The 14,985-nt window shown below is 36.4% G+C and overlaps 1 protein-coding gene, 1 long non-coding RNA gene and 1 other non-coding gene across 3 annotated transcripts; 1 reads left to right on the forward strand and 2 right to left on the reverse strand.

Annotated features, from left to right (window-relative positions):
- Positions 1-15: 15 nt before the first annotated feature.
- LOC108471274 (E3 ubiquitin-protein ligase SIRP1-like) lies at positions 16-1,444 on the reverse strand. Its single transcript, XM_017772913.2, has 2 exons — positions 1,302-1,444; positions 16-1,108 (listed from the first exon to the last, which is right to left on the reverse strand). Exon 2 carries the CDS (start codon positions 712-714, stop codon positions 148-150), a length of 567 nt encoding a protein of 188 aa, XP_017628402.1. The 5' UTR covers positions 715-1,108; positions 1,302-1,444; the 3' UTR covers positions 16-147.
- Positions 1,445-2,120: 676 nt separating this feature from the next.
- LOC128284678 (U2 spliceosomal RNA) lies at positions 2,121-2,316 on the reverse strand. Its single transcript, XR_008275100.1, has one exon. It is a non-coding gene; the product is annotated as a U2 spliceosomal RNA (small nuclear RNA).
- Positions 2,317-8,985: 6,669 nt separating this feature from the next.
- Positions 8,986-10,072, forward strand: LOC128283490 (uncharacterized). Its single transcript, XR_008273850.1, has 2 exons — positions 8,986-9,094; positions 9,874-10,072. It is a non-coding gene; the product is annotated as an uncharacterized LOC128283490 (long non-coding RNA).
- The last annotated feature ends 4,913 nt before the right edge of the window (positions 10,073-14,985 follow it).

Raw genomic sequence — 14,985 nt, forward strand, 5'->3', positions numbered from 1 at the left:
ATGTTAAATATACAGTTATTGCACTTTTGCATCATAATTTAATTATGAATTTAAAAACAGGCAAACAAGTCTTGGGCTGCAAAGTATACTGCAGAAAATTTTCAGGCTAATGCCACTAAAATCATCTGAATGTAAAAAAAAAAAAAATCAAATACCATCCGTCTGAGGTGAACTTTCACTCCCTGGCATAGCCTCCGACGATGAAGCTGAAGCAGAGCCACTTTGGGAACCTGGTAAGGCCAGTAAACGATCATAAGGCAATGGATTCGGGATCCAATACCGTCTTCCGGTTCCTAGCCAGTTGCCACTTCGAACATCTACAATGCCAACTCTTCCTTCACTATCGATGGTAAGATTTGCCTCCAACCTGGAATCATCCCAAGGCAGCTGAAACCTGCATACTGGACAAGAGCTATGATGTTCCAGCCATGGGGTAATACATCCATTATGGAATTTATGTTTACATGGCATTTCTTTTGCTTCACATCCAATCTTGATATCCTCCAAACATATAGAACACTGTAAATTGTCATCCATAGTAACATTTGGCATTGCTTCAATTGCTTCTTTCAATGCCGGTGGGGTTCCATACAGGCTCAGATCGTTCTCCGAAAAATACTGTAACAAAAGGTTCCAACCATGTCCTATTAAGTAATCACCGAATGATGCTTGAGCAATCAAAGCCTCGTCATTGAATGGATCAGATAAGATCATTATGTCGTTCCTTTCTCTACCATTTTAAGGATTTTCAAGAGCTGAAGATCTTCTCCTAAACAGGGCTTCAAATTCACTTCCGAATTCATCACCCAATGCATCTTGTGATGAGTTGTTATCATTAATTTGATCCCTACCAGCGATACGCAACTGCGAGCCACCTAAACTGCCAATCGAGCCGAGCAAGATTGGAGCCAAAAGGGAAAGATTGTTAACTGATGCTAAATCAATACCATTGTTGTTGGGGTAATGTCTTATGCTGGACATTTCTTCCACAAATCCGGACTCACATAAAGGGCATTTAATCGCAGGCTCTGTCGTTGGAATCACCATTTGAGAGCATATGTAACACCAATACCTACCTACCATTGTATCCCCCATCTTTCTACAGAACCTGCTTCAAATTAAAGAGAGCAATGAATGTGGTTAAAAGTAAGAACAAAGCAATAATCCTTGGGGAAGATTAACATGAAGTATTTACACACCAAGCTATGCATTTTAAAGAAAAACAAGTAAAGAATCGCATTAAGAAACTAAAATATCATTTGGAAAAAGAAAATTATAAAGAGATGATGTTTCTTTGCTACCTTCAAGATAGAGGATGAGGGAATTTAAGCATATTATGGTATGGAAAAGATCATGAAATGAGTTTAATGGTTAAAAAGGGTAGACAAAGAATGGTGTGCTCTCTTCAATTTTCTTCTCTAAACCTGGTCTTAATTTTTTTAGGACATTTTTAGTTCATTACTTCTCTAACCAATCATTTCTATATGCTGCAATTGCATACTATGGTTGATGTTAAAACAAGTTTTGATTCAAAAATAGTGTTGATTGGTTTTTCTTTTTCTGGTAATTCAGCAATTGGTTGGCTGCATTTCGCTTTCGGTAGATAAACTCAGCACCTCCTCCTACTTGGGCAAGTTCATGATTGATAATGACATGGCAAACTTGAAAACTTCTTGAAACAAAAATCTTAGATTTCAGATGTTCTTTTAGATGTTGTAAACATATGCAACTGACCTTGACAGAAGGTTCAGGCTATCATTATTGGCAAGGGTAAATCTTATACAACACAAATGATGTCTTCAAAGCATATTCCACTCCATAACATTACATGAAACTTACAAGCCTGGTTGGAACTAAGACTACAACAAAGCTCTCGTCCCCAAAATATTTGGTAAAAAGAAACACAATGACAGCAGTCAGGGCATTTGTAAAAGTACCCCATGGTGAGACAACCCTTTTCCTTGTATTTCAAACCTGTAGCACTATTTTAATGTGCCAGATTAAACTACAAATCCTAAAACTATAACTGAAAGAGGAACCATGGAAAGCAAGAAATAGCTTAATCCGAATCACTTGCCTTCTAATTAAAAGCAAAATAACAAAATTTCAACTTGGATTAGGTGGGGTGCGCCAGGCCTGAGCTATAGTGCAACGCTTAGGCGACGCATGAAAGCCCCAGTAGCAAGCTACTGTGGTGAGCTTTCCCCCTAAAAAAATTAATTTAATATCGTGTGAGCCAATGGCCCACGTATCAGATATTAAACTGATAAGAACAGATACTACACTTGATCTTAGCCAAAAGGCCGAGAAAGGTATGTTTGTTCCAAGCCAAGCTCGCTTTTTTTATAAGAAGTCTCCTGCTTCCTACTGTCATCCGAGCCTGATGTGGGAGAAATAGGCTTTGCTTAGCTGTGATGATTGCATAGGGTTTGTCCTCAAACCTTCCTTTCAAGGCAATGTTATTCAACAAATAATAAGGAAAATGAACAATTATTCAAGAAGCATATTTATTTAAAGTTAAACTTGTTGCCTAACATTTTTGAATGAGAATGGAACATGTTAACCATCACAGCGTATATATACATGATGAAATATCAGAAATCAGCTTCTCTCCCTTTGTTGTCCAATGCGAGTTCGAACAATTAATTTTCAGTATGGTGATCTTGGCTTTTCTTAAATATCTTATAACCATGCAAGATTTGTCTAAACAATACCGTCAAAATTTGATATAAGCAAGTTAGAGAGGAATCAAGAAAGGGAGCACTTCTTCATCTAGGAAACAAACAAGCTTTGGCTTTTTGTAAGTCTCTGTCCCCTGTATATGGTTGCTGCTTTCTTGTTAGCTTTCTTAAAGTATTTACTGATTTAAAAGAATCAGGAAAGCCATTTTCTGGAAGTTGTTTATATTTCATGTGGATTTGGGCAGCAAAGTATTCATCCAAATATTCACATATTTAGTACCTCAGCAAAGTATTCTCAAATTTATTACACACACACTCTCTCTCTATATTTACATATGTTGCACGCACCCTGTTCATGGACACAGATTTATACCTTGACGTGGGTCCAAGTTTGTAAACAAACTCAAAAATCAACACAAAGACGAACTTACAAACAAAAACGTACCCTCAGCATAATACCTCAACAGCCAAATATTTACTTTGAAGTTACGTGATTGCCAAATTTAGGATAATCTCTTATAAAATCATTCAAAAACAAATTCTATATCAAAATTATATTTAAATTAAAATTGGGGTTTTAAATATATATATATAGAGAGAAATTTACTTACAATATTTTAAAATTAGAGTAGTTTTACACTCTTTAATATTTTTTGTATAATTAATATTTTAATAATTCAACATTCATATTTCACACTTCATTCATATAGATTATGCATGTCAAGTTTAGAGTAAATTAAAACTTTTAACTATTTGTTTTATATAAAAAAACTTCAACCATTAAATATATATTAATATAGACAATCTTTTAGATCGATATGATAAAGATATCGTATCAATTCATGAATTTACATATATGATAATAATAAATATCTCAATATATATATATATATATATATATATTGGTACAAAAAGGAGAGAAATCCTCTAAACTTGAGCTATCCTTGGCTAAGTCCGGCCAATATTGTCATCGTGAACATGGTTTAATACTTCCTGTGATGGTTGAACAAAAGAATGAACATCTAACGGGTAAAGATAAGCCATAGTAGTTAAGCCATCCACAACTTTGTTCCCTTCTCTATATGTATAATGTACTTTAACATCCCAAAATTGTTGTAAAATCATAATAATAACCCGAAGAATCGTTGAGTGATGTCGAGCTATATTCCGAATCAACTGAGTCACAATTAAACTGTCCATTTCTAGAATTATACAACGTAGACCAATATCCCATGCAAGCTTAAGGCCATCTAACGCACCCTATTGTTCTGCTTTCACAACATAAAAAAAAAGTGGCGTGTAACACAAGGACTTCTTAAGAGGTCACCATTCTAATACTACTCTTGTCCAAATGCACTTAACTCCAAAGTTTTGATGGGATCGTTATAATATTAATTGTACAAAAAATTATTAAAATGTGTAAAACTATAATTTTACAGTAGTGTAAGTAAACTCCTCTCCTATGTATAATTAACTTTGTAAACAAAAAAACTAAAAATAAAAATCAAAACTAACCTCAACGGTAAAAAGTTGAAAGTCACAATTACTACAATGGCCCGTGCCAGTAATATGCCAAAAGCAACAATTATTCTAAATTGCTGACATAGTTTGAAATAAGTTTCTAAAATATATGTTGCCATTATTGATATTCAATCAGGGGTAAAGCTAGAAAAATTTTTTAGGGGGGCCGGATGAAATTTTAATTTTTTATAGTTTATATCTTTATAATTTGTAAAGGATTAAATTAAATATTTATAATTTTAGGAGGGCCAAAGTACAAATTTACCTTTACTAATTTAAAATTTTAAATAAAATTTAAAGGCCTAAAAAAATAATTTTACATTTTAGGGGGGGGCCGAGGCCCATGCCAGCCCCCTTGGCTTCGCCCCTGTATTCAATCCCAAGTTAGAACATTAGCTAATTAGATGTATATTCAAAAACATGAAAAACTTAAAGTTATCCCTTGAACGAATTCTTTTTATAAATGAAAATAAAATAATTTATATATACTAGAAATCTTATTAAACGCATAAAATAATAAATTTAGAGTATAAATTTGTTATTTAAAAATAACATATAATAAATAATAAAATGTATGATTTGAAACTGATTAATAATAATACATGAAATATGTACCTTATTAAAATGAAAAAATTAGATTAAATTGTTTATCAAGGTGTTGTCATCAATATTGAGTCGGTGCCGAGTTAACTTGTAATATCAATTCAATCAAATGCATTATTAATATATATATATATATATATATATATATATATAACTTATGGATGTACTAAAGTGTGCATAATAACATTAAAATGCATAAAATCAAAATAAAGTTTTAATTTAGTGGTAAATTAAATGTTTTATTAATACAATTGATGTGAGTTCAAATCCTACCATATCCTTATTTTATTGATTTTTTTGAAGTGAAAAGACTAAAGTACCCTCAAATAATATTACATATTTTAATTACGGGAGAACATTCCTGTTACTTCCTAACTAAGTCGGTGACTTGGTTAAAAGTAACATTGATTCAGTGAGGAGCTTAAATAATAGTATAGATAAATAAACTTTTATAGTATACTTCTCACAAATAATCACAAAAAAAAAAGAGTCGATTGAGTTTTAACTCGATTGGCATGGGCATTATTACCAATGTAGGAAGACGTGGGTTAAAATGCACTGAAGCGTATTATCTTCCTATTTATGGATTGAGGAAGAGTTGCGGGTAATTCTAAATATTGTGTCAAAAAAATAGATATGATCAAGACATATAATGAGATTATTAAAAATATATATGAAAAATATAACATATAATGAAATGTAAAACATCAAGGGTCGATCTTTTTTAGAATTAAATATTGAAGGAATGTCAAGTCATTTCTTGATTCACTAAATTGACACTTGATCAACGTGGCCTAAATTTTAATAATGACGTTTGAAGATTAAAATTTAACCAAAAATTTAAAATTTGGTATATATTTTTGTTGGTCATCGTAAGATATTTCATGTATGTGATAACCTCCCTACAAAACCAAAACATTTTTCATCTCAACGAACCTAGCCAAAAAAGATTACATACTAAAAATACAAAATTAGTATTGAGTTGAATTTTTGATTATATATGAAAGTTGGTTAATTTTTGCCTTTATGTTCATTCAGTTACAACTAGACGAAATAGCTACTTAAAAATAGTAGAAATGGACACAAAAAAATTGTTCAATTTAGTTAAAAATTTTCTTATATTACAAGGCCTTGTCGAAAAAGTAATCCAATAAGCAATCAATAAGTACAAGTGTGATTTAAGTTTAACTCACTTATACAACTGCAACCTCTCTCATATACTTCGAACTAAATTACTTTATTTAAGTTAACTCACTTATCAAGCTGCAACCTCTCTCATATACTTCGAACTAAATTAATTTATTTAAGTTAACTCACTTATCAAGCTGCAATCTCTTTCATATACTTCGAACTAAATTACTTTCCCTATAAGTCTTTATCTCTAAAATCTTTGATGTAAACTGATGAATATAATTCAATTTACTTACAATTTTGTGTTCATAAAACATTTCCTAAATTAACAAAAAGTGCTCTCTAATTTGTACCCTTAACCTAAACACAACTTTCACCATATATACAAAAAAGGCTTGTTTAATTATAATAAATAATGATCACAAATCCCACTAAAATAGCCATTTAAAAAGGTGTTCAATAAAATGTATATTTAGAAAAGATCTTGTCATCAAATTTCTAGAAGATTAAATCTTCTATTTAAGGAAACTTTGATTGTATTGAAAGACTAAATTCATTCTATACTTGTCTTGATTCTTGCATGTAAAGTCTTCATTGATTCGATGATAAAATGTCTTCAAAGATCAATAATTAAAGGTCCACTTATTTGGTCAAAACATACCAATTAAATAAGGTATGTTACAATGTTATGCTAACTTTTTCTTAAGTTGCAATTAGTATTGAAGATGACACTTATAACTTGCACTCTCTCTCCCTTTGTCATTTTTGAACAAAAACTTAGCAGCATTTCAAGTAAGGATTACCAACTCAATACTCCCCATTTAACCATATACTTAACTATGAATTTAAACCATGGAATAAACTATTAATACAAGCTAACAAAAGGTATCAACAATTAAATCACATAGTATTAAAATATCATAGAAAAGATTGGCAAGATTAAGTAATCAACAAAAGACATTCCATCAAATACCATGATTTGTAAATCACCAAAAAGTCCAAAATGAAACAAACTTCAATATCATTAAATAAAAAAAAAAATACATCATCAATAAACAAGTTAGCTACCAACTCTCCAATTCTATGCTCCTCCGTTTGAACTTACTCTCCCTTTTTCTTTTTTCAAAAATGCCAAAAAAGGCATTCAATTTTGTTGAGCAAACAGGTTTGTATCGATAAGCGTTAGTTCTTTGACCTTAAATCATTTTCAACTGCTGCTTATGATATTAGATGTCTTTATCAAGGCAGGCTAACTCTTTATTCAAGTATTCTAATAGCCTAACTTGGGCAATGCTCATTGGTTTGGCACATGTTGAGTTTTTCTTTATTAAAAAAATGGGGAGTTTTGTGCAGTTAAGGGGAGAGGCATAGTTGATTTTTGGTTAGTGTTGTTGTTGAACTTGGTTGATAACTTTCTTGTTGATTTATGATGGTTGATTGTTCAACTTCTTATGTAACGCCCCAATTTTCGGGAATTCTGTGAATGTTGGCATAGGTTTAATTATGTTAGTGGGCCTCTAGAAGGCCCAAGCTTAAGATAGAACCTGACAATTTTAGTTAATTTTTGTTCCATAAGAAAAAGGGGGTGAAATTATGAAATAGGACCTATGTGAAAATATTTGAAAATGCTATAGGCTAAATTGAAGTGGCCAAATAAATAGGAGTGCAAAATAGGAGGATTTGCATGACAAACCTCCCATTTTACATGAAGTGGCCAGCCATCATGTTGTTGTAGACAAAATGTGCACTTGATATCCATAATTTATGGTACAAATTGATACAAATTGATAATGGGTTAGGTAAATGTTCCATGATAATGGGTTAGGTAAATGTTTCATGATTAGGTAAATGTTTCATGATAATGGGTTAGGTAAATGTTCCATGATAATGGGTTAGGTAAATGTTCCATGATGGGAATTTCATGTCTTTTGTATTAAAGAATTAAATGGATGAAATATAAAATTTTATTAAAAAAAAGGGGTGAAAAGAACAAAGTTTTGTCCATCTTTGTTCATCATAGCCTAAAGTTAGAGAAGAGAAAGGAGAGGAGAAAGCTCTTGAATGTTCGGTCACTTGGGGAAGAAAATTGAATGTAAGTTCATGGTAGTTTGCTTCTATCTTGATGTTCATAAGTTCTTCTTGATTCTACCTTAACTCTTGAAGCATATTTTGGTTTTTGGTTGTGTTGTGAGCATTTGGTCATGAATTAAAATGAAGGAAATGGTTGTTGTTTCATGTTCTTTTGATGAAAAATGGAAGATATGTGAAGTTGAGCCAAACAAATAAGCATGCATATGCTTAGATGCTAAGGGGAAAAATCGGCTAATATGTTGTGCTTTAAAATGATGAAATGGAGATTATACATAAGTAAAATCATAGATATGTGATGATTTATTGGTTATATACATGTTTAAAAAAAACATGCATGCAAGTTATGTGTGAAAGAGTGATTTGGTAATAAATCTGTTTGGGACAACAGTAGTAACGTGACTTTGGAAAATCACCATAAATTGTGGGAGATGAATTAGAAGCTGAATAAATTATGTAATTAAAGCTTGTTGAGTCTAGTTTCAAATGAAATAAACAAGAACATATTTTGAATTCTTTACAATGAGAAATTTGATTCGTAATGAAGAGTGGTCAGATTAGTCAAACAGTGAAACATGCGAAACTTTAAGAAAAATCTGGTATTGATTGGCTAAACCAAAAATTCTGAAAATTTTATGGATAGAAGATATATGAGTCTATTGTCAAGTAAAATTAACGGCACTTGATTTGGAGTTTCATAGCTCCAGTTATAAATGATTTAGTGACTGTTGTTCAGGAAGACAGCTTGCAGTGAGATTATGATTATGTGGTAAACATTGACAAAAATTTGTTAATGAGTTGCTTATTGATTTCTTATAAGCTTACTATGATCTGTAGGTGTGGTTGGCCGAATATTGTAAGGGGTTAATACATAGTTCGTATTTGAATAGTTAGATTAATGTGTTAGTAATCCAATTGTAGGCAGTTCGTGTGTGGATCTCGTTAGCATATCGTCGCAAACAGGTGTGTAACTAACACCCTCTTTCTTAGTCTGGATCGACAAAAGTCGAAAAGCCGAAATGCTGAAAACTGGTATTTTGTATATTTGCGAGTGTGCGAATGCTCGTGAGGTAAATTGATTAATGTTTTTGGTAAGTTGCAAAATTTGGACTGCAAAGTGCATGATTTCTGTGCCCTCGATATTTTTGGGCTTAATGGGCCAAAATTGGAATGATGGGCCAACGGGCCCAATTTGGTAAGAACCCTCGGTACGTGATTCTGTTAGTACGTGAAAAGTAGGAATATGCATGAAAAACCCTAAAATAGACAAATTACTGAAATACCTTTAAAAGTGGAAAATTTATAATTTTACCTCTAGTAGATAAATTACCGAAATATCCCTAGGGTTAAATTGACCTAAATGCATGTTTGACTATTGTTATTTATTGCATGCCATGTTGTTATTATCTGATGCATGGGATTGGGATATTGATGGAGGAAGTACTGAAAGTGGCTTGTCCATGTACTGGAGGCTTTGCCTCAATTTACTTTTAACTGAGTAGCAAGGCACAATCGTGGAGTGTTAAATGGGTGGGTTGAGCTATTCCCCACATGGAGTGTAGGGCTGGTACGGGTGGAGTGTAGTGGTTGGTGGGTTGAGTAGTCTCCCCAAATGGGCTTGCATATGTTATTGATGTTGCATGTATTTTGAAATGGGCCTATGGGCCATACTGTTATCTGAATAAGGGGCTAAGGCCCAGTTTATTGTAATCTGAAAAGGGCTCTGGTCCAGACCATCTGTTACTGAATGGGCTTAGGCCCAATAGGCTTGAGTGACTTGGGCTTTGAATGGGTTTTCCTTACACACTGAGTTTCCCCAAACTCACCCCTTTTTTTTTCATCAACGCAGGAAATCCCCAACCATAGTGGGCTTGGAGCTGTGAGGGAATTCGGAGTGGCCACCCATTCTGAAAGTTTGATTTTCTTCTAGTGAACTGGACATCATTTTATTTACGTTTGAAGTTTTGGGTTTTTAAATGTAATAAGGCCGTTTAATTATTTTTTATGGTTTTAGTATGTATTACTAAGATAGGTATTACTTATTTTAACTGTTGAGATTGGATAGCTTTAGGGCGCGTCTTCAAAAAAAAACAACAATTGATTTCAAAATAACACAACAACAAGCAAAGCTTCCGCAATGAAAGTATTTTCCAAAATTAATCACTTTTCCTAAAAATGACTTAATCAAATCGGTTTCGTAGAAATATCCATGACATTAAGGTGTGGCAATGGCGGTATGCATGTCTAGGATTGGATCCGAAGGGAGCTTGGCACTTAAGCAGTCCGATGAACTCACCACCTCTTTTTCAGTTTCCTACCTGGAGCACAGCTTCCATTCACTTTAACCTATAATGAAATTATCTTTTAAAACACTAAGTAAGTTTTTCTAGATCAACAATATAAAATGTTTTGAACGCTTCGATGTGGCATGTCGGATCCGGTCATAACGTCTGGGCCGGGTTTGGGGTGTTATAGTGAGTGGTATCAGAGTCTAGGTTGCAACAACTCGGCTGTGGAATGGGTTTACAAATAAACAAAGATTTTCAGAAACAAAATTTTTTTTGCGAAAAACGCGATTTTCAAAATTTAGATCTTTAGAAGGTGGCATTCCGAATCTCCGGCCCAAGCCTGTAAGTATTACTCTGAACTTTTCTAAATATTCTCCTAAATTATCTGTCTATACTGAAACCCTATTAGGATACTCTAGATAGGACGATACTGAAACCATAAGAAAATTTGATAAGAGACTGAAACTGTAGCTAGACTTCGATTCTGCGAAAACAAACTCTGAATTTCTGTCTGATTCATAAAACATCTGTAATAAACACTGGAATAGTAATTGATGCATAAAAATTCGTAATCAAGATAATACGATATGAGTACAAGAGGCCGTGGACGGAGCCGAGGAAGTGCTCGAGCGAGATCTTCGTCTTCGAGACATATGCCGGCGGTGGATGCTCCGGTACCACCGACAATAGAGGAAGAGTCTCATGACCGCGGTGCCGAGGATGATGCCCTGTCACAGGCAATGCTTCGTATTTTGGAAAGGGTTGCTGGGGTAAGTATGGGCAATCGAGTTTGGGGATCTATTTCTGAACGACTTCGGGCTAACAGAGCGGAGATCTTTAGGGGCATGTCTGGTATAGCCCCGAATGTGGCAGAATATTGGTTGGAGGCCACAGAACGGATTATGGACGACTTGGACTGCTCTGTGGAGCAGAAGCTGAAGGGAGCCATATCGTTGCTGCGGGACGAGGCCTATCAATGGTGGCTCACTGTGAGGGAAGAGATCCCGGCTGATAGGGTAACTTGGGAACTGTTTAAGACGGCCTTTAAAGGGAAGTATGTTGGGGCGAGTTATGTGGACGCCCGCAGAAAGGAATTCTTGAATCTGGTGCAAGGAGGTAAAACAGTTGCTGAGTACGAGGCCGAGTTTCTGAGGTTAAGCCGGTATGCCGTGGGCATAGTCGCTACGGAATATGAACGAAGTGTGCGCTTCGAGGATGGTCTTAGAGATGATCTTAGGGTGTTGATTGCTTCGCAGAGGGAGTGAGACTTTGCGGTTTTGGTGGAGAAGGCTAAGATAGCTGAATAGGTAAAGCGTGCTGAAAAGTAGAATCAGGAGAAGGATCGGAATCATTTTCGGAGGGATTCAGGACCCTCGGGTGATGCTAATAGGAATGTTAAGAGAGCAAGAGTGGAGGAACCAGTTCGAGCAGTGCCGATGAATGTTGTTAGACCATCAATCTGTGGAGCTGTGGTAAGGTACATTTGGGCGAGTGTAGGAACGCTCTGGTGCTTGTTTTCGATGTGGATCTATGGAGCATAAAGTACGGGACTGCCCTCAGAAAGCTGATCAAGTTCAAGTTGCTGAACAGAGGATTGCTCAACCCGTAAGGGGTAGACCCCAACCACAGAGAGGACGTGGACAAGGTAGGGGTGGAAATAGAAACGGTCGAGGTCGGGGCACCGGGGGGTGTTTGAATCTTGAAACTCGACAGCTAGCTTTGGTGTATGCAGCTCGTCGTCGAGAGGAGGGCGATGCACCTAACGTCATAACTGGTACGTTCTTGGTTTCTGGCATGCCATATACTGCTTTGGTGGATATTGGATCTACTCAGTCCTATGTTGCATGTGCCATATCTGGGTTGTTGGGTGTGCACTCTGAGAAGATGGTGAGTGGGGTATCTGTGTTAAGTCCTTTAAGTCACTCGGTTAGGGTAGACAAACTATATAGGGACGTACCCTTAGAAACTCAAGGTAAGGTTTTCCCTGGAGATCTGATGGAGTTACCGTTCGGAGAGTTTGACCTCATTTTAGGAATGGACTGGCTTGTTAAGCATAGGGTGACTTTGGATTGTGCTGCAAAACGAATGGTGTTATGGACCACGGAGGGTGAGGAGGTTATGATGATAGGCGAGCGAAGGGATTATTTATCCAATGTGGTGTCAGCATTAAGAGTCGAAAAGTGGATTCGGAAAGGTTATGAGACCCATTTGGCATTTGTAAGTCAATCGGAATGGGAGGGATTGTCAGTGGATAAGGTTAGGACTGTAAAGGAGTTCCAAGATGTTTTTCCAAAGGAGCTTCCAGGATTGCCTCCGAATCGAGAAGTGGAGTTTGGAATCGACTTATTGCCTGGAACGGCACCAGTGTCTATCGCACCGTATAGAATGGCACCGAAGGAGTTGGTGGAGCTAAAGGCACAAATTCAAAAGTTGTTGGATAGGGGATTCATTAGGCCAAGCGTGTCTCCATGGGGAGCACCGGTGCTATTCGTGAAAAAGAAGGATGGTACAATACAGATGTGCATTGATTATCGCCAGTTGAACAAACTGACGATTAAGAATAAGTATCCACTGCCAAGGATTGATGATATGTTCGACCAGCTTAGAGGAGCTTCTGTATTTTCCAAGATCGACCTTCGATCTGGATATCATCAGTTAAGGGTCAAGGAGGCAGATATCCATAAGACAACATTTAGGACTCGATATGGTCATTACGAGTTTCTGGTTATGCCATTTGGACTGATGAATGCTCCTGCAGTGTTTATGGATCTGATGAATCGTGTGTTCCAACCATTTTTAGATCAGTTCGTAGTCGTCTTTATTGACGATATCCTGGTATATTTTGAAACTGAAGCGAAACATGATGAGCATCTCCGTATAGTGTTGCGAGTGTTAAGGGAGAAGGAACTCTTTGCGAAGTTCAGCAAGTCTGAATTTTGGTTGAGGGAGGTAACCTTCTTAGGACTTGTGGTCTCTACCGAAGGGATTAAGGTGGACCCTCGAAAGATTGAAGCAATTTTGGAGTGGAAGCCACCTAGGACGGTGTCGGAAATTCGAAGTTTCCTAGGGTTGACAGGATACTATAGAAGGTTTGTGGAAGGTTTTTCTGTGATGGCAGCACCTCTGAAAAAATTCATAAGGAAAGGAGTACCGTTTGTATGGATTGAGAAGCAGCAGGAAGCTTTTGAGAAGTTGAAGAAAGTTCTGACTGAAGCATCTGTGTTGATTCAGCCAGAGTCTGGGAAGGATTTTACTGTGTACAGTGACGCATCACATGTAAGCTTGGGCTGCGTGTTAATGCAGGAGGATAAGGTGGTTGCATGTGCATCACGACAGCTTAAACCTCATGAAGGGAACTATCCGACTCATGATTTAGAGTTGGCAGCAGTGATATTTGCACTTAAGATTTGGAGACATTACTTGTACGGAGAAAGGTGTATTATATACACAGACCACAAGAGTCTTAAGTATTTGTTGACTCAGAAGGAGCTGAACCTTAGGCAAAGGAGATGGATTGAGTTGCTTAAGGATTATGACTGTTCGATCGAGTATCACCCAAGCAAGGCTAATGTGGTAGCTGATGCTTTAAGTCGTTGAACCGTATCTGATCTGAGAGAAATGTTTGCTCATTTGAGTCTGTATGATGATGGCAGTTTGTTGGCTGAATTACAAGTAAGGCCAACCTGGGTGGACCAGATTAAGGAAAAGCAGTTAGAAGATGAGTCTTTGGTTGCTCGTTTTCAACAAGTTAAAGAAGGGGAAACTTCTGAGTTCGGTTTAAATGGTGATAGAGTTCTGTGTTTTCGAGAAAGAATTTGTGTTCTGAAGGACTCTGATTTGAGGCAGACAATATTGAAGGAAGCTCATGGAGGACTATGTGCCATGAATCCTGGAGGGAATAAGTTGTATCACGACTTGCGAGAATTGTACTGGTGGCCTGGACTTAAGCGAGATGTAACGGAGTTTGTAGGAAAATGTCTGACATGCCAACAAGTGAAAGCTGAGCATCAATTACCTTCTGGACTGTTACAGCCGGTGAATATACCACTTTGGAAGTGGGAGAGGGTAACCATGGACTTTGTGAGTGGGTTGCCTTTGACACCATCAAAGAAAGAGTCGGTATGGGTGATTGTGGATAGGTTGACCAAATCAGCCCATTTTATACCTGTTCGTACTAACTTTTCACTTCAAAAGTTAGCCAAGTTGTATGTGGCGGAGATTGTGTGACTTTATGGAGTCCCAGTTTCAATTATTTCTGATCGGGATCCCAGATTTACATCTCGGTTTTGGCAAAAATTGCATGAGGCATTGGGGATGCAATTGAATTTTAGTACGGCTTTCCATCCCCAGACTGATGGTCAATTGAAAAGGGCTATTCAGATTCTGGAGGACATGTTGAGAGGATGCGTGATTGATTTTCGAGGTAGTTGGGAGGATTACTTTCCGTTGGCATAATTTGCGCACAATAACAGTTACCAGGCGACTATTCGGATGGCACCGTATGAAGCACTGTATGGACGAAGGTGTCGTACACCTAGTTGTTGGACTGAACTAGGAGTGCGACAAGTTCTTGGACCAGAGTTGGTAGGCGATCATCGAGGATAAGGTCGAATAATTAGGGACCGGTTAAAAGAAGCATCTGATAGGCAAAAGTCGCATGCAGATTTGAAGCG

This window comes from Gossypium arboreum, chromosome 11, assembly GCF_025698485.1.
Source record: "Gossypium arboreum isolate Shixiya-1 chromosome 11, ASM2569848v2, whole genome shotgun sequence".
Taxonomy (NCBI): Eukaryota; Viridiplantae; Streptophyta; class Magnoliopsida; order Malvales; family Malvaceae; genus Gossypium; species Gossypium arboreum.